Source organism: Falco rusticolus, chromosome 4 (assembly GCF_015220075.1).
Source record: "Falco rusticolus isolate bFalRus1 chromosome 4, bFalRus1.pri, whole genome shotgun sequence".
In the NCBI taxonomy this organism is placed as follows: Eukaryota; Metazoa; Chordata; class Aves; order Falconiformes; family Falconidae; genus Falco; species Falco rusticolus.
The window spans coordinates 66,402,514-66,423,408 of NC_051190.1; the positions used below are offsets into that span (position 1 = coordinate 66,402,514).

The 20,895-nt window shown below is 40.4% G+C and overlaps 1 protein-coding gene across 10 annotated transcripts in view; it reads left to right on the forward strand.

Annotated features, from left to right (window-relative positions):
• Positions 1 to 20,895, forward strand: part of EPC1 (enhancer of polycomb homolog 1) — a 68,046-nt gene that overhangs the window by 10,939 nt on the left and 36,212 nt on the right. For 6 of the 10 annotated variants that reach the window (XR_005104214.1, XR_005104215.1, XR_005104216.1 and 3 more), the window contains exon 1: positions 6,441 to 6,593. The exons of 2 other annotated variants lie outside the window; for them this stretch is intronic. Coding sequence is in view for 5 of the 8 variants with exons in the window: in XM_037387361.1 (XP_037243258.1) it covers positions 6,441 to 6,593 (153 nt within the window). In the remaining 3 variants the exon portion in view is untranslated. Of the gene's footprint in view, positions 1 to 6,160; positions 6,594 to 20,895 lie in introns of those variants that run through there. 2 more of the 10 variants (XM_037387359.1, XM_037387365.1) reach the window with 2 other exon arrangements.

Consider the following 20,895-nt stretch of genomic DNA (forward strand, 5'->3'; position numbering starts at 1 on the left):
CTAACAGAATAGCTGCTTCTACTGTTATGTGTTTTCCCTATACACATACAAACTTAAATCTCCTGAACAAGCTATATAAAGGAAGCTAATTCCTTTCTGACAGTACTAAAAAACTCCCACAAACCCTTAGTGCCTTCAGATACATTTTAGGTAAGAGAAAGGCAAAATGGGCTCCTATCTGTACAGGTGATGTTGGGACAGAGGTTGAGTCTGTAAAATAATAATCCTAAGACATTAGTTCTTGCAGTCTTTCTGCACCTCCTATGGAAGCAGCTGCCTCCACCATCTTTAAGAGCTTAGCTACAGCTGCAAAAGTAGACATGTGGTAACAGCTTTTGCTGCTTCTCTCTCAGCTTTGTTTCTTCTCAGTAGAATTGCTGGCTAGTGACTTTTCCTCCTCTTTTGGATGTAGCTCGTTGGCATAATGCCTTTGAGGCTCAGCTTAATTTCCCTGAGGATGCTGGACTCATCCAGTATGCATACCTACTGTTGAATATGTATGGCTGGCAACCCATTCCCCAAATAAGACTACACCATTAAATCAGCATTAAAATCCTTCCACTCATATAGAAAAATGTTGCCTGTTATAGATGTACTTGAAACTGTAAAGCCCCACCCATACGAAGTGATACGTTAGCAGTCTGAAAGAAAATAAGAAATCCTTCCTTTACAGGCTAGTTTAGACACTAGTCTTGTATGCAAAGGTTTTTATATATAGCATATGATGGTGTATTACTGCTTTGAGTGTATATTAAACTGCATATACAGTTTGATCATTTTCACATGGTTTTGCACAGGTTTTATCATTCCAGACTACTATATTCTGTAGCCTTCACAAACTGTATCATGTGAAAGAAAAGGGCAGTGGCAGTAAACTAGCTAGTGAGGGAATATAACTTCTAGCATGGCTCTTTTTAAGTTGCTTCTGATTTATGTAGTTGGGGTTTTTTACTGAGTTGTTAAAGTATCTGATCAAATTCCCACTTGGTGCAGCTTCATGAGCAAGGGTGCTGATACAAATGAAGGGGCAGTGCAGCTAGAGAGGAGAAAGAACAAATGGCAGCGCAGAAAGCCGGACCACAGTATCTTAAACTGATACTGTTAACAAAGGCAATATATGAGAAAGTGATAGTCTCATGGGAAGAGCCTTGAGAAGTACCTAACACATCTCAACCACGAACACCTAAAATAACTTAAGTGAATATATCAGCCCATTCTTTGAGATGCCAAAGCTATGAAACACTAAGTTATCTTTAAAAAAAGTGGCAGAAGTTACCACAAATGTGTTCTACACCGGTTTTGTAGTATGGGGTCTGAACTCTTTCAGTGTTTGACAGTTCCATTATCTCTTTTAAAACAGACAAGTTGACACCAGCAAATAAGGTGAAATTCACTATGAATTACATCAGTTCATTTATGGTTGAAATCTTCCTGCTGTTAAGATAATTTCTATATGCATCTACTTACTAGTCTAATGCGCCATTTTATAAAATAATGAAGAACCTCTAATGTCATATTTGCCTACACTTACCTCATTTTAATTCAAACTCCAGGTAGCTCACTGAGATGATCTAAAAGAATACAGCTATCTAATGTTACAAAATATAAAGAAAAAAATAGATAGCTGAGAAGCAAATGTGAACAGAAGCATCACCAGCAAATAGGAATATACTTACAGAATCCATAATAGCTTACTACAAAACAAAAGCGCCACCTACATCTTTCCAAATACCCTAAGAGTAAGGGAAAGAAATCAAAGTATAGTAACTTCATAACGCGTCATTTCTTAATACGTGATTATTGAAAGGGGGGGGGGGGAGGGCGGCAGGAGACACCAGTGATGCTTTTTATCAGTTCAGAGTAGTCAGCATTTATGGAGATAAAAGGCAAAAAACCAGGTCAACAAAATTGCTATATAAATTAACAATGAATTAGTGAGCTGTACATTAAGAGAAGCAGGGTGTTAAGTATTCCCAGAGTGAGAAAAATGAAATATTGCAAATATTTATGAATAAGCAAGTTAGTGTATCATTTAATGTACTCAGCATATTCCTCAGTTTATGAAAATACTTTATTATGTATGTAAAAACTTCTGTACGTAAAAACTATTTTTAAATAGTTGGCAAGTGAGAAATGTTTTACCTTTAACGTTCTACTTTTAATTCTTGTCTGGTAAAGTTTTAAGTAGGTACAAGAAAAGTATGGCTAAAAAAAATGAATGTGTGTAAGGAGTCAAATGTACTTGGTTTCTAATACCAGTTTGATTCTGTATTCCAGTGTATCTGTTTTGGGGGGAAAGACAAGGTAGGAAGACAGCTTCAAAAACTCTCAAAAACAAACACTATCCCCTTCCAATGAGGCTGGAGAGTGGAATGACATCAAATGTTCACTGTTAGTATAACACTACATATTGCTGTGGATATTTATTTTCTCAAATAAAGTCTTTCCTTAAAAGCAGAACAATATAAAACTCATATATGTAGTACCAGCCTTTAAATAAAGGCAACATAAAATAAAGGAGCTAAAGGTTGAAATAAAGTACTTAATTAGAGATAAACTAATATAAAAAACAAAACCAAGAATATATTAAAGAAAATAGGTTTTTTAGAAGTCAAACAACTGTCTCCTAGAATCTTATACACTTAAAATATGGAGTTGCTTGATTCCAGAAAACACCACAGATGACACACAGTTTAATCTATACGACCTTTATGCATCGCTATTTTGTGATTATGATTGCCATTGGTAGACAATATTAAACCCACGTTCAGAAGACTACAACTCATGCTTAAAGAAACTACTGAAATAGTTTTAAGCCACAAAACTAAATAAATGCTAAAATTTATAAAAAACCTTGTCAAATGGTACATGGAACTTGCAAACCAAAGTAGCAAGTTAAGTTTTTGCGCTTCACAAACCTGATTTAGATGATAACACAGAAGATCCCTTTCTGTAGCTGTACAGCTCAGGCTTGTTGGATCTCTGCCCTTAATGCTCAGTCTGAATAGAGTACTCTGAATGTATATTGAAATTTACCACTTACATAGCTGGTATACAAAGTTATTTCATTTTAGTAAAGCTTGTCATTTTAATTAAGTATTTTGAGACCATAAAAAGATGGAGCCTGAAATAAATGCCTCCAGTGTTAAAGATCTAATTTCAGTGGTTTGTACACCCACCCACCCCAGTAGTTAGAAATGCTGTATTCATTATATTTCAGTTACATCACAGTTCATTAGTATCCAGGTTTTAAAATGGACAGACAGCACTTTGGTACAACAAAGGAGTTTATACTCACTGATCTTTTACTGAGAGCTGGCAAAGAGTATTTTGGTCATCATGCAAAACATACTAATTTTACATTAACTACCGTCATAGTGCAGCACTGATGTCTACAAATGTAATGTAAGCATGTTGGTAAATGCTACAAAATGGTAAAACAAAATATATCTGCATATCCTAACTGAAAGGAAGGTAAAACAGGAACATCAGTCTGTTTATGTTCTCTCTGTTTACATTTTTCCTGTTACCGCTTCTACAGAACAGAACTTAGGGCTGATGTCGCACTGTTTTCAAATACCACACTTTTCATCTTAATATCAAATTAATTTAGGTAATTTTGAGAACTAATCAACTTCTACAAAACAGTTAAATGCAATGTATTTTGTTGGCAAAACATTAGAAGCTGATGAGTCCAAGAGTTTCAGGCCAAAACTCTTTCTTAATGCATATTGTCCTGTTTGTATCCAAATGCTATTGTCCATTTTGCTTGTTCTGCACTTTTGCAAGCCTGTGGTAGGGTTAGAAATGCAAAGGTCAATTGAGGATAACTTTAAACTTGAATATTCTTTATCGTTCAGGATATTTTCTATACTTGCTTTTCATTTGTATTGTTTTTCTTTCATCAGTGGAAGTGGAGAGTTTTATTTAATAGCTTATTTTTTGCTTAGCTGCCAGGTATTTAATTTTCATTTAGAGTTTTAGGTCAAAGCCAATCTATGAGAGCATGTTGTTTGGGTGGTTTGGTGGGGTTTTTTTTGTCATCACCTTACCTGTCTGTTAGTTGGATAAATTAAATTATTCAGTATTTGTGGAAAACTGTAGTTTTATGTTCAGTTTATTTTAGGATTACTATTTCTAGCTCGCACGTGCATTAAGCTTTAAAATTAGTGTAAAAAGCAGTATGCATTTTGTAACGTTTGGTTCCGATATAACTACCAAAATACAAATGAATACAATGATATTCCTTAGTTCATGCCACTCTCCTTTAGAAAAAAAACAAACCCCCCAAAACAACAAAAAAACCCTCAAAGCAAATCAACCCTCCTGTTAAAAAAAAAAACCAAACCAAAAAACCCCTCTTTCTCCCTAGCAGCTGCTTTCCACGGCATTACCCGTTTGCAATACAGATATAATTTCCTGTCCCAGAGAGGCTGTGAAGCTAAATGACTTGCAGGTGAAACAGTTTGGGAGACCTATGGGGAAGTTAGACATGCAAATAGTTGGCTTTAAATTGCTGTTAACAACTATATCTAGCAGTATTTAATCCAGTGGCTAGGAGGTGGTTAAGGTTGAGGATGAGTGGTATTATTAAAGAGGTGATGCTATTAAAAAAATAAATGGCTTTTTCTTCTATTATAGAGATACCAGATTTTAAAAATTACTAAGCAAACTAAAGCTTTTCTAATGCTTTTGTTACATTTATGTCCTACTTTTGAAATTTCTATTTCCCAGGAGTAATATGTACTAAAGAACAAGTTCTGTCTACTGATTCTCATATAACAGCACAAAACTACAGTATTTTTCTTTAAAAGTAGAGGGATACTTAAAAGTCAAACAAACCACAATTTTTAATGAAAGCAAACATAACTTCAAGAAGGTGGATTTATTTAACTCTAGAACTAGAATTACATTATTACTTAATGCAAGAACATAACATACATAATAAGCACGTGAAGTGTTCCCTAACTAGACAGCTCTAGCGAGGGCCTGGGAGAGACGTTTTTTGACGTTTTTATTATGGCTGGGCTGTGGTGACCTGGGGCGGCATGTGGAGATATCGCTGAGACAAGTGAGATTCCAAATTTCCTACCCTTCTCTTATAGTAGAATACTGCACCAATTTAATCGAATCATTGAGATGTAAACGAGCTACCTAATGAGACATGCTCACATTAGTTCCAACCTTTGCCTGTAGCGAGTTCGCTAGAACGGGTAACGTAACTTAAATCCAGGCAAGGGTTAAACTAGTTCACGCGCCTGCACTTCGCTACCGGACCAAGTTTCTGAACGCCTCCGAGAAATAACGTTGTGGAGATGACCGCCTCTGGCCGTGCTAAGCGTTTTCAGGGAGGTGCCTGTGCGTCTCCTTCATTTAATACGAATGCGAACTGGGTTCCGCGGTGCAGGGAGGGCCCGGGCGCGGCGGGGGCAGCGGGTGCCGCCTGACTCCCGAAGGCGCCGCGGGGCGCCCGGGACAGGGGCTGCCACCCGCCGCGGCGCCCGGGCCGGGCCCTGAGGCGGGGAGCGCTGCCCCCTCCCTGGGCGGCTCCTCGGCTGCGCGGCCGCCCCGCAGTCGGACCCCCGCGCCGGGCGTCGCTCCGGCCGCTGCTCGGAGGCCGCCGCCCTCGAAGCGAAGCGGGCAGCCCCGCCGCCCGGCCGGGCCGGGGTGAGCTCAGCGCTCGGGGCAAGGCTGTCCTTCGGGCCGACGCCCGGCCGGCCCCCGGGTGAACGGAAAGGTCGGGGCCGGCGCTTTCCCGCTCCCCTTCCCCGGGCTTCCCGTCGCGCAGAGGCCGTCAGGGAAAGGCGCTGCCGCTCTTCCTTGGGGCAGGCTGCCCCTCCGGGGGGCGGCGGGACCCGGGGCCGGCTGAACCGCCTTGCCCCCGTAGGAGCGGAGCGCGCCTTCCCCGGCGCAACTCGGCGGCAGGCGAGCGGAGCGGCCCCGACAGCACGCCGAGGAGCAGGCCCTCCCCTCCTGCCCCGCCACGAGAGACGGGGAGCCGCTGCGCCCCCACCCCCGCGAGCGGTGCCCCGTGCCCGCTGCCCGGCCGCGGCGAGCTCGGCCGCGCTCCCGAGCCCGCGCTCCCGTGCCCGCGCTGCGCGCGCTCTCCCCCGGGCGGCGCTGTGCCCGCGCCCCTGCGCGATGCAGTGTGGGAATGGCTGTGGCGCTGGGGTTGGCTGAAAGAGGCGGCCAGTCGAGGTTTAATGTCCGCCATGTTGGCCGTGGCGTATTGAGCGGAGCCGGAGCGGCGGAGGACAGAAGCCAGCGCCCAGCCCAGCCGCGCCAGCCGGCGCCGCCGGGCCCCGTGTCGGAGTGCGCCCCGCCCTGCCGGGGGAGCCCCGGTCCCTCCATGAGAGCGCTCGGCGGGGTCCGGCTCTCAGCTCGGAGCGCTCTTGCTGTCGCCCCCCCCTCCCCAGCCGGAGCCGCCATCGCCGCCTAACATGAGCAAACTGTCGTTCCGGGCCCGGGCGCTGGACGCGTCCAAGCCGCTGCCCGTCTTCCGCTGCGAGGACCTGCCCGACTTGGCCGAATATGCCTCCATTAACCGGGCCGTGCCGCAGATGCCCACGGGCATGGAGAAGGAAGAGGAGTCGGTACGTGAGACCCCCCCCCCCCCCCGGCCGGGTCCCGCCAACCCCCCCGCACCCGGGGCCCCCACCTTCGCCTCTGCGCAAGCACAAAATGGCCGCCATCTTCTCCCCGCTCTCCCCGCCCGCCGGGAGGGGGGGGGGACGGGACCTGGGAAGGGAAGGCGCCGAGCCCGGCGGCCCCTTACCGCACCCTTCCCCAGCGCTTTCCTGCGGCCCCCTCTTCCCCCAGCCCGCGCCCCGCGGTAGCCGGCGGCCTTCGACGAGGCCCCGAAAGGCACAAAGGGGGTCACGTGATACCGCGGGCGGCCGCCATTTTGTCTCTTGGTTCTTGGGCCGGGCCTTGTGCGGCAGCGGCGCGGAGACGGGCTTCGGCGGCGCCGTGCCCGCTCTGCCCCACCGGGTGGCGCTGCCGAGCCGGCCGCCGCCGCAGGGGGCGCTCGGCGGCGGGTGGCGCTCGGAAGTTGTGGCTGCCGGCGCGGGAGCGCGCGCCGGCCCGGGCCGCCCTCTTGGGGGAGCGGGGAGCAGCGGCCGGGCCGGGGGCGGGCGGCGGGGCTGTCAGCCGGCATCCCCCCGCACGTGTGGCGGCGGCGTGCCTCCTCCTGACGGGCGGTACCGCCGCCCGCCCGGCTCGGCCGCGGGGCTGCTCCAGCGGCAGCAGCGCTCGGTGTTGCTCGTAGCGGGTGGGTGGGTTGTTTTGCTTTGGTTTGGGCGTTTTGTTTTGGGATTTTTTGCGGTGCGGGAGTTTGCCGCCAGAGATGGGAAGTGGAAGGGTTTGTGTTTGCTTTTATTTGAAAATCCTGCAAGTGCCTTCAGGCAGGCGTGGTGTGAGGAAAATTGTGATATTCGCTGCATGGAAATGCAAAAGTCAGTACTGAAGTACTACTCCGAGTAAGAAAATCCATCTTCGGAGGCCAAAAGCCTATCGGTTCCCTCTCAGTTTTGCTGTCTTAGTGGAGAATGAAACAAACCTTTTCAGACTTCAGGATAACTTAATCATTCACTCAGCGTGTTCCAAGACAGATATAACATTCAATAGCTGTTATTGCTGAAGACCTCTTCTGAAGTGGGTAACTTGTTTTCAGTGTTTGCAGATCTTTAGTTATTTCTTTGGTATAATCAGTTTTCTTCATTTGTGCATTAAGCACAGCAAATAGAACTGTAGAAATACACTTATGTGAACAGGTTTTGAAATCTAGTGATAAGAACAAATTCGACAATTTCATAGTCTTGACTTCTGCTAGCTGTCAGGCTTCTTCGAACGTGACGGGCTGTAAAGTTCCTGTTTGCATTTCAAGACCAGCAAACTTTGAGTTACTTCTTTAAAACTTAAACTACACATCTCTTCTTCAAATGTAGTCTTCTCTTTGTGCCGCTATTGCTGGAAGTTAACAGATTCTGTGAATTTTTATGAAATGTCTCTAGAAATCGTTCAGCCTGAAGAGTAGTACTGGGCATGTTGTTGTCTATTTAGTAACTACTCTCTGAGGCTTTTCTAGTGTACCTGCCTATCTACCATTTTAACATAATATTTCCAAGTCCTGTGCAAATAAGTTGCTTTAAACATCCACTAAAATGTATAATGTGAAACGTGGGGTTTCTTTATGGTTTTGTTTTGGTGCTGTTTGTTTTTGTGATGTGAAGGCGCTCAAAATTTTGGTGTGGCCATCCTTTTAGTAATATTTAAGCAGTAGGTAGCTATGCTTAGATGCTCATGTTCCTTTTGATGCAGTAGATGTATTCTGAGTTGGTACCTGTAGATTCCGAATGTGAGAGCACCCTTAATTTGCATGTGTAGCAGAACTTAAAATTTTGTTATATTTGCTATATGCTTCCTTGCCGAGTTTATTTCTCAGTTAAAGTGAGCAAGAGTGCATGCGTGCATTTATGTAGAAATGTCAGGTTGCTATCTTTCTCTTTTACTGTTTGCGTGGCAGTTACAAGTTTTCAGGCTAGAAAATTACATTGGGTAACTATATAGCCTCCATAAACACAGAGACACATGTCCTAGCTAAGGAAAAGTAGTTCTGAGCAAGAGTACATTTTCAAATGTTAATTGTAAGACTTATTTCTGTGGTTAACATGACACTTTTGTTTACTCAGTCTAGCTTTGAGGGTTAAACTTCAGAGCTGTAGGGGTTAAGTAGACGTTCTCCACAGTTTGCTCATGCTTTTGCTTTAAAAAAATGTGTACACACACCCCCAAGAGAAATTTGTTTGCCATAAGTAAACACGGGTGTCTTCCTGAATTCTTTTCAGTTCTTCTTGCATAAAATAGTTGATGTTAAACTCTTCCCCCTTCTTATTTCTGGACGTTTGCTGAATTTCTTCCTTCCCTATTGTTGCGCCAAAATTTTTCTCTTCAGTTTTATATTGGTGTTGACAAAGAGGCATGGTAGTTGACTCAAGTTATAATAAACCTTATAGATTTAATACCCTACTGCATCCTGTTTCCCAAACTTCACGCTGTGCAGGGTTTAGGGAAGTTGGGAGTTGCTAGTGTTTTGCAGCAGTTGAAGACTTGTATTAGAAGATTTCTTCCCAATACTTACAAAAATAACAGGTATTTTGTACTATCCATTTCTTTACAAACAGATGGCAAAGTATGTATAAGAATCTGGGGGGGGGGGATGGCTTCAACTAGTGTGAGCAAGCATTTATAACTATTTTATAAATAGAATTCTAACATTGCCTTGAGTTTTGCATAAATGTAATTTTAAATGAACACGTATTTGGAGTTAAGAGCTCTCCTCTTGACTAAGTAACTTTCCCTAGAGAAAAACGCAATCAAAGAGATTTAATATTCAAGCATCAAGTTACAAGATATTTAAATGACTAATTAGTGTTTTGATGCACAAAAAGGAATCTTATTTTGTTTCCCTTTCACCTTATCATTATTCCATCCTCTTCCTACAAAGAATAAATATGGAAAATAGTGCATCTTCATTAGTACAATTGGAACCTACAGTTGAGCAGCAACATTCTGTAAGTCTTGTGAAGGAAAAACGAAATCGCTACATTTATCTGAGTTCTAAAATACGCAACTGATGATAAGGATATAGTAACTTAAAAGTGACAGCTAAGGACCTTAAAGTGATGTTGATTCTATTAACAAGTAAAGTATACCTTTCTGCTTAGTCATAATTTCAGTTAGTGGATTTGCTTGGAGGTAAAGACTATAGTAAAAAGCTCTTTGACACACAGACAGAGGGACTTGAAGTTATCAACTGTGTTCTGACAGTTGATTTAGCTCCCAAGTTTCTAGGGTAAACACATTGTAGCTGTTGCCAAGTCTGTTGCTAAATCTGAGAAACTAAAAACTATCAGGATACATATGCATCTCTAAGAAAGAAAAAAAAAATCACCCTTCAAAATGTAATGACATTTCGTACGCAACGCTAAACATCCCCTGCATTATCTCAAAATCCTGTTTTTGAGCAAAATGCATCCTTAGTGCTGTAATTTTGAGAACCAAACAATAGACCACTGTTAATACAGTAATACAGATTCGGCTAACAAATCCATTTTAATTCATAACAGCCTGAATAAAGTAGTAGATGGATTGGATTTTTTTTATCCTTTGTGAAAGATTAAAAAAAAAAAAAAAAACCCCAAAAAAACCAACCAAAAAAAAACCAAACACAAAGTTATGTGGCCTTTTGTTTTGTGTTTTTTGAGGTGTTGCTTTTGTTTTTCCTTAACTGGAAATTCAGATTCTAGACTGAAAGAACAACAGCTGGAAAAGCAGAGCAGAGGTAGCTTTAGTTATTTGGGACAAAATGCCCTGCTGAAAAGGTAAGACAGTGATGCTTTTTGAACATGTTCAGTAACTTATGTTTCAGAAAGGAAGCATGCGTAGCTCTACAGACATCCTAATTTGATGGCTTCCAAGCAAACCAAAGAAAACTATACTTGTTTTCCCTGTATTTTTCTGAAAGGGAAGGAGTTAGGACACACACTGCGTCCTCATCCTCTAGATTCTCTTAGGTAAGAAATAGAAACTTAAGGGTTTTTTTGAGACTGTAGATAATTAACAAAAAAATGGTTATGGAAAGTTACTGTGTATATAACTATTTTTTAAACTCTCTTCAAAAAGTCAAAACAAAGTTGTATTTGAAGCACCTCATATCAACATTTATAAGGCATATTTAAATTGTTAGGAAATGTGAACTTCCTAGCCAAAGCAGTGCCTCAACAAAGAATAGTGTGTGAGCAGAGATACTTATAATTAAATGTCCTAGTATACTTCAAAGACATTAATTATCTAAATAGGAGAATACAGCTATGTTGATGACATACCCATAGAACTGTTACTAGCTCTTGGTAATTATCATGGGTGTGAATTTTTTTGTTTTGTTTTCTTGAGTGAGTGTATCTTGATGTAAATGCTGGTATTACTGTGGTCATACTAAGGTTTTGGGTGTTACATTTCCATTTAGTCCTGTGTATATTCAAGTTTGTATAGGTTAGGTGGATATTTCTGTCAGGTAAACCTTTCTAAATCCTGGTGTCTCTGTCCTTGGTATTGCGGGGAAGGAACATAAAAGTGAGAAGTCCTGATGCTTTATTGTATCACTCTTAACTCCCTCTTCTGGTGATTAATCGTTGCCCTTATTTTAATTCTGGAGTAGCAGCTTTCTTGTCCTGCTAGATCTCTGCCAGACTGATGCACTATGTGGAGTTCTGTTTTTAAGGTTCAGAGTTTAAAATTTGAGCCTGCTTTCTAATTTTAGTTAGTGTTGCTAGCAGCAGGTAGAAGAATTGAGCACCCAGATTCTGAAATTATAAGCTGTACAGCTGCTCATTCAATTCTTACTATTCTCCTTTGCCTATGTGTTGTGATATAGCCAACAGGTTGCACAAACGGTGGGATTAAGTCTGTATGTACAGTTGTCATCTGTAAATACTGTCATACTCTGTTACCTGGTGTTTGAGCAAAATGTTGACATATTTCAGAATGTGCTTTTGATCTCTTTAAATCCATAGTTGTAGTTACCTTCCCTGCCTTGGCTTTGGGGATGTTTAAGAAAAGCTTATTTGGTAAAATTTCATTATTAGACATAATATTTTTTTCCTAATACCAGTATGACCTGTCAGTATTTGCTAAATGCTGTGGAAGACCTGATGAAGCTAACCTAATGTTTAAAGTGTTCCAAAGTATTTGAATGAACGTATTTGCTGATAGGATGTGTCTTAATTTAGCAAACCACTACTTGGTTAACTTCCATTTTACACAGTTTGGGTAGGCTCAGGGATCAGATCCTCTCCATTAAAGTACCTTGAGCCCAGATACCATAGATCTCTTCCAAGCAATGCCTGCACAGAAAATACGCCTGCCTTCTCCCAAATCTGCTCTGGAGGCATTGGGAGTTTACCATATCCATGTTCTCTTGATGCTGAAACAGCTGGTTTTGCCTTATCGAGGAGAAAGTAAGGAATGTACAAGGGGCCCATATGTCACCATCTAAATCATGAGGAATTTAAAAGGGTATAGCAGAGGTGTAGGGAGTCAGTGTATGAATGGTCTTGAATTACATCTGTGAACTTCACTAAATCTCCTTAGTCTTTTTCATTCATTACATTCTTGCCAGCTTAAGAAACTGCATTCTGTGTGTGTGTCCATACAAGTATGTATTTTCTTCTAACAACTGTGTTTGTGGCATCTAGGTACTCTTAAAATAATCACTACCTTGCTGATGCACAGTTCACTGATACTGTTTCAGGATCTTGTAGGGGCAATCAGAGTTACATGAATATAAAATCATTACAGATACTGTAACTGAATCATCAGTTTCAAGTCTGGATTATTATTTTTTTTTTCTTTGAGATAAGGTCAGGAAACTCCCTATAAAGTTTTTGGTTTACTAATGGAAGAGAATTTGTGCTGCTGCCTTCCCCCCCCCCCCCCCCCCCGGTTGTAGAAGTCAAGTATAATGTTGAAACAGATGAACTGAACTCCTTTAGTGGAGCTGAAACATTGAAGGGCTTAAAGTAAAGGGAGAGAGGAGAGAGAGAGATTTTTTGCATACTCTTTGATTCAGGAGTCCCACAAACTGGAAAAATATTGCTTCCTATTCATGTCTCTCTTTTCCCACCTTTTCTGCTCACTTGTAGTAAGAGGCGTTAATTTTATATGCCACAGTGTTCTTTTTTTGTGTGTTTAATTTTAAAAACGCTGAACTCGTAGATTATCAAACATGTATGCTCTTAGGAATCTAATTTGATAGGAGGGGAACAGAGAAATAAGGGTTTGTCGCAGTTTTGTCTCAAGTGTCTACAGATGCTTCAGTTCAGAGCTGGGGGAGATTTTTCTGTGAGCTCATATAACAGACTTAATTTACCGTTTGGTATTGAGCTTAGGAACTTACTTCAGACATACCTGTGTGAAAAAGATATGAAATCCTTAGCCTGAGAATTTTGAGAGAAAAAAAACCCATGACAGCTCACCACAAATATGGCCAAATTTCAAGTATATGAAAACTCCTATACCATGTCAAAATACTCAGGTGATTAAGTGTTTTCTTTTCCCCTTCTCTCTCTGTGTCCAGCTCCTGACTGGTAATATTGACAGTTTACTGGGTTTTTCACTTTACAATTACACCAAAGCTTTCTGTTCTGTTGTGTTTAATGTTGGAAGGTGTTCTGTGCACCTGAAAATTCATACAAGTTAGGAGTCTATCAGATGGTGAGGAGCAGCTTCTATAGTGAGCAATTTACGCACTGTCTCCGACTATCTAAAGAAACCGGTTAATTCTATGATATGAAACCCACCTGTACCAGCAGTGTTTTCTTTTTGAAGTCAGAGGGATGGTGGTGGCATAGACTTCTATTACAGAGTGGTGAGACTTATTTGAGGATGGAGTTTGGGGGTTTTTTTTGTTGTTCCACCTCCCCCCCCCATCCCAGTTTGAAATAGGAAGAAGCAAAATTTACCATGATCAGCTAGGAACAAGAAGTATAGATTATGTCTGTGGGATTTGACAACTTCCTAGAAGCTAGCAGTTCTGTGTAAAAGATTAGGAATCATGATAGATGGCCGGTTTTTATATCATAGAGAAGTCAGACGCTAATTTGAAGTTGTAAGCAGGGGACTGCCATGAAAGTGGTTTGATAATGTGGTATTAGTTCTGTATATGAACGAAGGTGTACATGTCATGCTCTGAAGTAATGTTGAACATACTTAAGAGTTGGTTGATCATCAGTGCCTTTGGTTTTTTTCTGGAGTTGATCAGCAGTCCAGGTTCTCTTGAAATGAGGGAGGATATGGATAAACAAACTCAAATTTGGAAGAATTCTAAGTCAGGACTTTAACATTCTAGGTGGAGGATGTTCTTCTTCTAGTTTGTTTATTGTCTATATGAGCTATCTGTGTAGAAGAGCAATTTAATTCCTCCTGAAAAAGCTGTTCCAGAAAAGCTAATTGTAGACCAGTCTTAAGGAATTAGTTTAATGTATGCAACTCAAATTATTTTTAACCTTTTCTTGACTTCCCAGTAATTGCACAAAAATAAGGCATGTAACAGTAGTGGCTTTATGTATAGCAGAGTTAACTACAGTGAGACCAATTGTTCATGTTCAGACTTAACGATTAAAAAAAGGTTAGACTTATTTAGTACTTGTTTATTTACAGTGAGTATGGTTAACCATGGAGGAGATTAAAAATCCCTCTCAAATTACTTAAATTAAGACTGAGGGGGAAAACCCACAAATACAACTTCGTTAGCAGCATTCTTAATAGCACAAGAAGTAATACAGCTGGCAGAGTTTTGGAGTTGAAGGAGAGGAACTTATGCAAGTCGTTTTGAGGCCAGGCTTGTATGGAAAGACTTTAACCCCCTGGGAATTTTCACAGCCTGTCTTAAGGAGGAGCCCCATAAGGTTATCTTCCTGACTTTTTCAGATTTGATCTATCATATCATGGATTTCAGCAAAGGATTGGGTTTTAATTGTATGCAGTAAAATATTGATAACAATAATGGGAAAGAACAAAATTCAGTAACCTTAATGTTTGAGAATTAGTGACGCAGCTTTATTTTTCTTTTCGCTTTAATAGCTAACACCCTGTCTTTTATTCCAGTAAAACTTAGGTTGTTCACAAAAACCTGCCTAATACTGATTTGTTTCAGGTAGAAAAAAGTGCAGTGTGGCAAGCACTTAAATCTGCTACTGTTCTGAGTAACTGCTTTGCTTGTAGGTGTAATTGTGCCATAACTATGTGATCGTATACCTCAGAAATGTATATGTAGTTATTGCAGTATCAGTTATAAAGACTGTTCAGTGTGAGTTTTGAATGCTTGTAAGCTAATATATTTTCAAGTTTTTGTTTTAAAGGAGTGTGTGTGTGAATCTGCTGTCCTGGAACAGAATACTGTCACTCGCTGGCCTTAGGTATATGTAATAAGTTATTTGTTCTTTTTCCACTTCATTCCCACTTTGTACTTGTAAGAGGAAAAACTAGCTTTAATATCAAGATATGCATCAAACGACTAATGCATCAGAATACAGATACACAAACACAAAAGCAGCAGCCAGTATATCCTCTTCCTGTTTAATGAGCCTGTACATACCCTGTGCTCTCTGCCTTCCACCATTGTGTATGTATTTCTGTGTATTCTACATTCAGGGACTAACCCTGTTCTGGGAGGATCTTTCTGGTTAAACAAATGTGAGGGTGAATTGCATGAATCAAGGGTAGAATAAAAGTCTGAAAATTTCCTGGTCTGTCAGTCTTTTCAAGCACAGGTAGTTTAAGTGAGAAAGGAAACTATCCTCTTAAGGTTTAAGGACCACTCTTAAAGATTTGTTTCCTTTATATTTAATCAGGAGTTTAAAAATTCACGCCTGTTGAATTGGAAGCTTTCAAGAGGGCGGTATTAGAAAGGATTGCTTTCCAACATCTGTTTACATTCATACCTTTATACCAATTTCACGACTTCAAGGTTGTTTCTTCCTAGTTGTAAATAGAAATTAATTAGAGATCTTGTAGCTTGCCTAGGAGACTTACCAAGCTTGCATTTGAGGAGAGAGATTTGTAGTAAGGGCTGCCTTAGACATACGTTTCATGCTACTTACTGTCTGTTTTCCGTTACAAAGTCAAGAGCTGTAGTCCTCAAATTCTTAGCTGATTAGATGTTATACTCAAAGCATGGCTGCTAAGAAGGTGTTAGCATGGAAAGCGCAGTTCTGCATAGGCTTCTCTTTCCACATTTTCCTTTTCCAAACTCGAGGATTTTGTGCAAGACTGTGTTGTTGTTGTGAAAGTGCGATGATTGCGTGTTCAAAGATGCGAACTTGCACCCCTTCTTCCCTTTCCAAAACAAGTTGCTTTGCTGAACTCCATTGATCTGTAATGAGTCTCACCCAAAATACCTTTCTCGGCATAAGTATGAAAACACTTTATATTTTCCTTCTCCTTACTTTTCTGTCTGTGCCATTATCATTCCTGAGTTACTCTGTCTACACGGTACATAACATTTTTCTTCCAAGTGTTTCCCTTGATTTAATTATTTGAAATGTCCCGTTTACTTGTGTTTCTAAATTCTCTTGGTTTAGTTCCCCTTTTTAAGTTTCTTTAAACACAAGTGATAGAATTGTATTCCTGGTTTCCCCTGTGCCTTTATGTTTTTGCTTAAGAAATGCAGCTTTTAACTGTGTGATAAATCTACTCCCCCCCATCCTCAATTATGTATGATGTATATTCAGCAGGACATGTCCTATGTGCCTTTTTGATACTTGATTTTTCTTTCCACTTAAACACAAGAAAAAATTCTGAAGAGAGTGGCAGAAAATAGGAACTGACTTCAGGAAGAAGATTTTATAGTATCGTGGTCTGACCTATATCTCAGGAAAAAAAGCAGAATTTAAAACAGTGTGGTTTTATTGAAAAGCTTAGAAGAAAGGCTACAGGTAGGAGCCAACTTGAGTTTGAGCCCTGCAGAATTTTTGTTTTGTACAGTTACTGGAATCCTTTAAGCAGGTTGCTTAGATAAAACTGTTGGATCCTTCAGCTGCTTATGGATAAATTTAGGCACTCTCTTCTGTTTCTCAATGATTTATTATTTTTTTTAATTTTGTATGTTTGCCCAGCATGATGATATTGTTTGCCCATCTCTTGCTATTTATCTTCTGTTTTGTTAGAAGAAAGTTATGATTGATATTATAGTGTATTAGCTCTGCTTCCTCATGAAGATGCTGTGGTCTTAAAGTAGGTCAGGTACTGTATGAGACTGTTTAAATGTTAGAAATAAAGATAGTTTAATACAGTCCATCTGGGCATCTAATTTATTTCATCAGGTCAGAACTTCAAGTCAATAGGAAATACTTCATTTTCTTGCTGTTTGTGTGAGGAGGACAAATTTAAACTACCAAAACTGAAGCAAAACGGCTTCCCTTTTCTTTGTCAGTAATGTAAGATTTCTTCAGTGAGAAAAAAGTATGTGTGGGGAATTAGTGAAATATGCATATTTACAGAGTACCTCTTTCTTTTTTTAGACAGCTTTTTTATGCTTACTAGAGCTGTAGGATGAGTGATTAACAGAACATTGTTGCGTGTTCATTCTGTCAGCCTCTGAGGTGTGGTGTCTTGAAAGGATGTTCAGAAATTTGCTTAGTGGTAGTTAAATACTGAAAACTAATTTGACATATCTTGGGCTGGAACAGAAAGCACTGAGGTGTCTTGATGATCTTCAGGGCTTTGTTGGAGGAAGTCGTTGCAGATAATGCATTAACCCTTATGGCTGGTCTGGGTTTCCATAGCATCTGTATTTTAGTGCAGAAAGACCTTGAGCTGGTAGATAGTAGTTGTTAAATGTTGGGTTTGGGAGCTTTGGCTAGCTTTTAGTAGTTGGGGCATGGGCTGCAGAATGTCCTGGAAATAAAGGCAAAACTTTAGCATTCATAGAATCTAGAGAAGCTGGTGAGGGAAGAGAAGCTCTGAAGTGCTCCTAGTAAGTTCACAGGGCTCCTAATGAGTTCATGTTATTGAGGAAAAAGTGCACCATAAACTAACCTACTAGCTACAGTTTTATAGGTGTTAACATCATGGGTGTGTTGTGGGACTAGTCCAGTCAGAAGGTAACAAACAGTTCTGTCATTGTATGGTGGGGTAGTATGAAGTTCCAAAGCCATCCAGGAGCAATAGGAAAAAGGTACGTGGATATTCCCATTGGTAAATGAGAGCCTATCAAAAAACCAGACCTGTAAAACCAAGTCCTCAATTGGTTCATAATTGATTCATTATCGATTCATTTCAGCAGGTAAAGAAGGTCCCTATGCATGATTTAGAAACCTCATTATTTTTAAATGTTATATCCAGTGGTTGACTTAACTCTGTAATTTGAAAAATTAGTGAGGTATCTGACATTTTATTTTGGCTTGTATTAAATTGTAACTTCCCTGGTATAATTTTCTGGGAAAATTTTTTTGACTGTTTTCCAGTGTTAAGTCTTTTCATGAATGTCATTGTCCTGTGTCTCAGCAGTGTAGGTTTGACCCTTTACTTGACCTGTGCTTAAGAGAACTCTGGATAAGAAGCACTTTTTTTTTACTTGATAGAAAAGGGGAAGATTTAGTAATAAATTTGCTGGAGAGAGTCTCTTATTCCAGGCTCTTTTGCACTGTGGTCAGGAGTGTATGTAGAGTTCACTTCTATGTTTATACTGGATGTTTGTCTTGTTTTTGTGGTTTATTCCCATGGTTCACAGAGAGAGTGTTGCATATGTGTGTTAGGCTGTGGTGTAATTTCTCTGCAGATGGTTGTAGAGCTAAATGCTAGTGGAGAAGTTTACTCTGGATTGTTTCAATACTTTGCTCTTTAACACATGCTGAATATGAATTGTGCATTCACATTACTTGAGAATGCTAGACAGTATTGCTGCGGATTTGAAGGAAGCCAGACTGTCATTTCAGCAAATGGCACTGTCTGTACAGGTGGAATTGGAATTTGAGGTCCTAAGCCAGCTTTTGGCAGCAGTATCATTTCCAGGGATGGAGAGAACATCATCTTGCTTTGGCTTACAGTTACTGAACTGACTCCACTAGATGAAATCTGTCATAATACTGAATAGATGGAGGAAGTAGGAATACATTGTCGTGTGGATCACTAACAGTGCTTCGTAGGGTAGTGCTTCCCTTTAACTTACCAATCAGGAAAGGAATAAAACACCTCCTTAAGAAAAAAGCCATGCAATACCAGGTATTTGAGGGCTTCAGGTAGATAGTTGTCAGAACAAGTGTGCTATCAGAAAAATCCAAAGATGTTTGCATTTTGAAATTTGAAATTGAAATTTGAAAAACCTTTTTAGTTTCCTCAAGCTGCTATTCTAAAAAGCTCTGAAGTACTAGTCTTGAAGACTTTTCTTTCCATGTTTTGGTAATACTGTGTTGATAAACCTAAAGGAAACAGCCTATCTCTGCAACATTGGGACATCAGTGTGGTCCCCAGTACCACAGAAACTTCTTTGTGATAGCAAACTGTGACAAGCATTTTGTCATCTCTTAGAATTTCTTGTTAACAACACATTTTAAGTTTATTGCTAGTTTTTCTCACCTTCCATTGTAATGTTGTTTTTGCTTTCTATTGATGAGTTACTGTTTGGTCCTTTGTTCTCAGCATGGGGAAAAAATGCAGTTTTATAGAATGATCAAACCATTTAATGTGGCAAGCAGTATGAAACTGAGGTTGTAAGTGGTAATTCAAAAGCATAGTATGTTAGGCAGCTCTGAATTTTGTTCTCTTAAGAATATATGCAGTGTCAAGTTGAAGTTTTTCAAGATACAATGTGCTAAATCTTTTACATATACACTCATTTAATGGCAATAAAGCTAAAATAGTCCTTGCACAGAAGGGACATGATGAATTAATGCAAAGTACGAAATCTTGCTTTGCAGTCTCTGGTAGTTTATATGGCACTAGGTGGTAAGAGGGAGAGGTGGGATGTCTAAAGTGATGTTTTCTGAAGTCCTATAGATGGGTTTCTCTGCTGATGTATGGGCTATGCTCTTGGACTCAGTATTTGAGAAAGGCACAAAGCAGTCTCTAAAATGTCTATTATACTTCAGTAGGTTAATATATATATTATATAGGCACATGAAATCATGGATATTCACACCACTGTAACTTTATTCCCCTGGAGCCAGGAATTGCCTATTATGAATCAGTAACAGCTGCACATGTCGTGGAAGAATAGGCAGCTCCATGTTGTGACCAGCAAGATAGGGCTCAGCTGCTCTGCCTATGAGAGGTGGAGGAAATAACATGTATCTATTCCTTCGGAGATCCAGTGTCCTTTATGCTGTGGGTAGAGGCTTTTACTAATGCAATAGACTAAAACAGTGAAGGCTGAAGACCTAAGGAATGATGAAGAGGTGTGGAGGTTTTGTGTTGGATTTTTTGGTTTTTTGTTTGTTGTTGTTGGTTTTGGTTTTTTTCTTTAATAAATGAAGGTCATAAACTGACTTGAATGCTAAGTAATGACAATGTGGCCTGAACTAACTGATGCTGTCTCCTTCTAAATCACATTCAGTAGTCCTATTTTGTCCCAGCCAGACACTTTAACTCTCACTGTGTGTGCAGAGAGAGTAACAGTAACAATGCATTGAGCTTAAAAGCAGTAAGGAAATGTTCGTCCTTACCATAAGCCTTTACCACTGCTGTTCTTCCTTTCCTCCCCTCCTCCATATGACTACTTCACTGTCTTAACCTTAGTTGTTCAGTGTTTATACCAGCCTTAAAACCAAGTTTGATCATAACTGCATGTGAAAGGTCATGAATTCAAAATGCTAGTCTGTCTTGTGTTTTTAAAGGCAATCTAAATAAACATAGAGATTACAAGACACAAGAATAGCTTACCTATAAAGAGTAATGATTTGGTGCTTGACTCATAGTGCATGTAGCACTTTGTCATTCAAAACATATTTTTATTGATCAGGAAACTTCAAGTTGGTGTTCTGTCTAAGCCTTTCAGCCTAAAACAGGCCTCTGCTCTAGGTAGCTTTTTTGTGCATTCCAGTGTAGCAGTGTTCATTCTAAGCCAAGAAAAATGTCTAAACACTTATATTTGCAAACTGAAGACTGACATCTGCAGCAGGAAATACATAGATAAGCTCATTACAGTGGGGTAATCTTTGGAAAATCTATTTGAAGTTATTCATTATTGCACCTGTCACTGTCACTATTGAAGGACTTTTCTACCTTTTGTGGCATCAGATCTGAAATTCTGATGTGTTTTGTGTTGTGAATACAGAAGCTGAGGCAGTTTAGTTGAAAAGCATTGGTAGGTTTTGCTTGCATTTTCATGAATGTATTTTG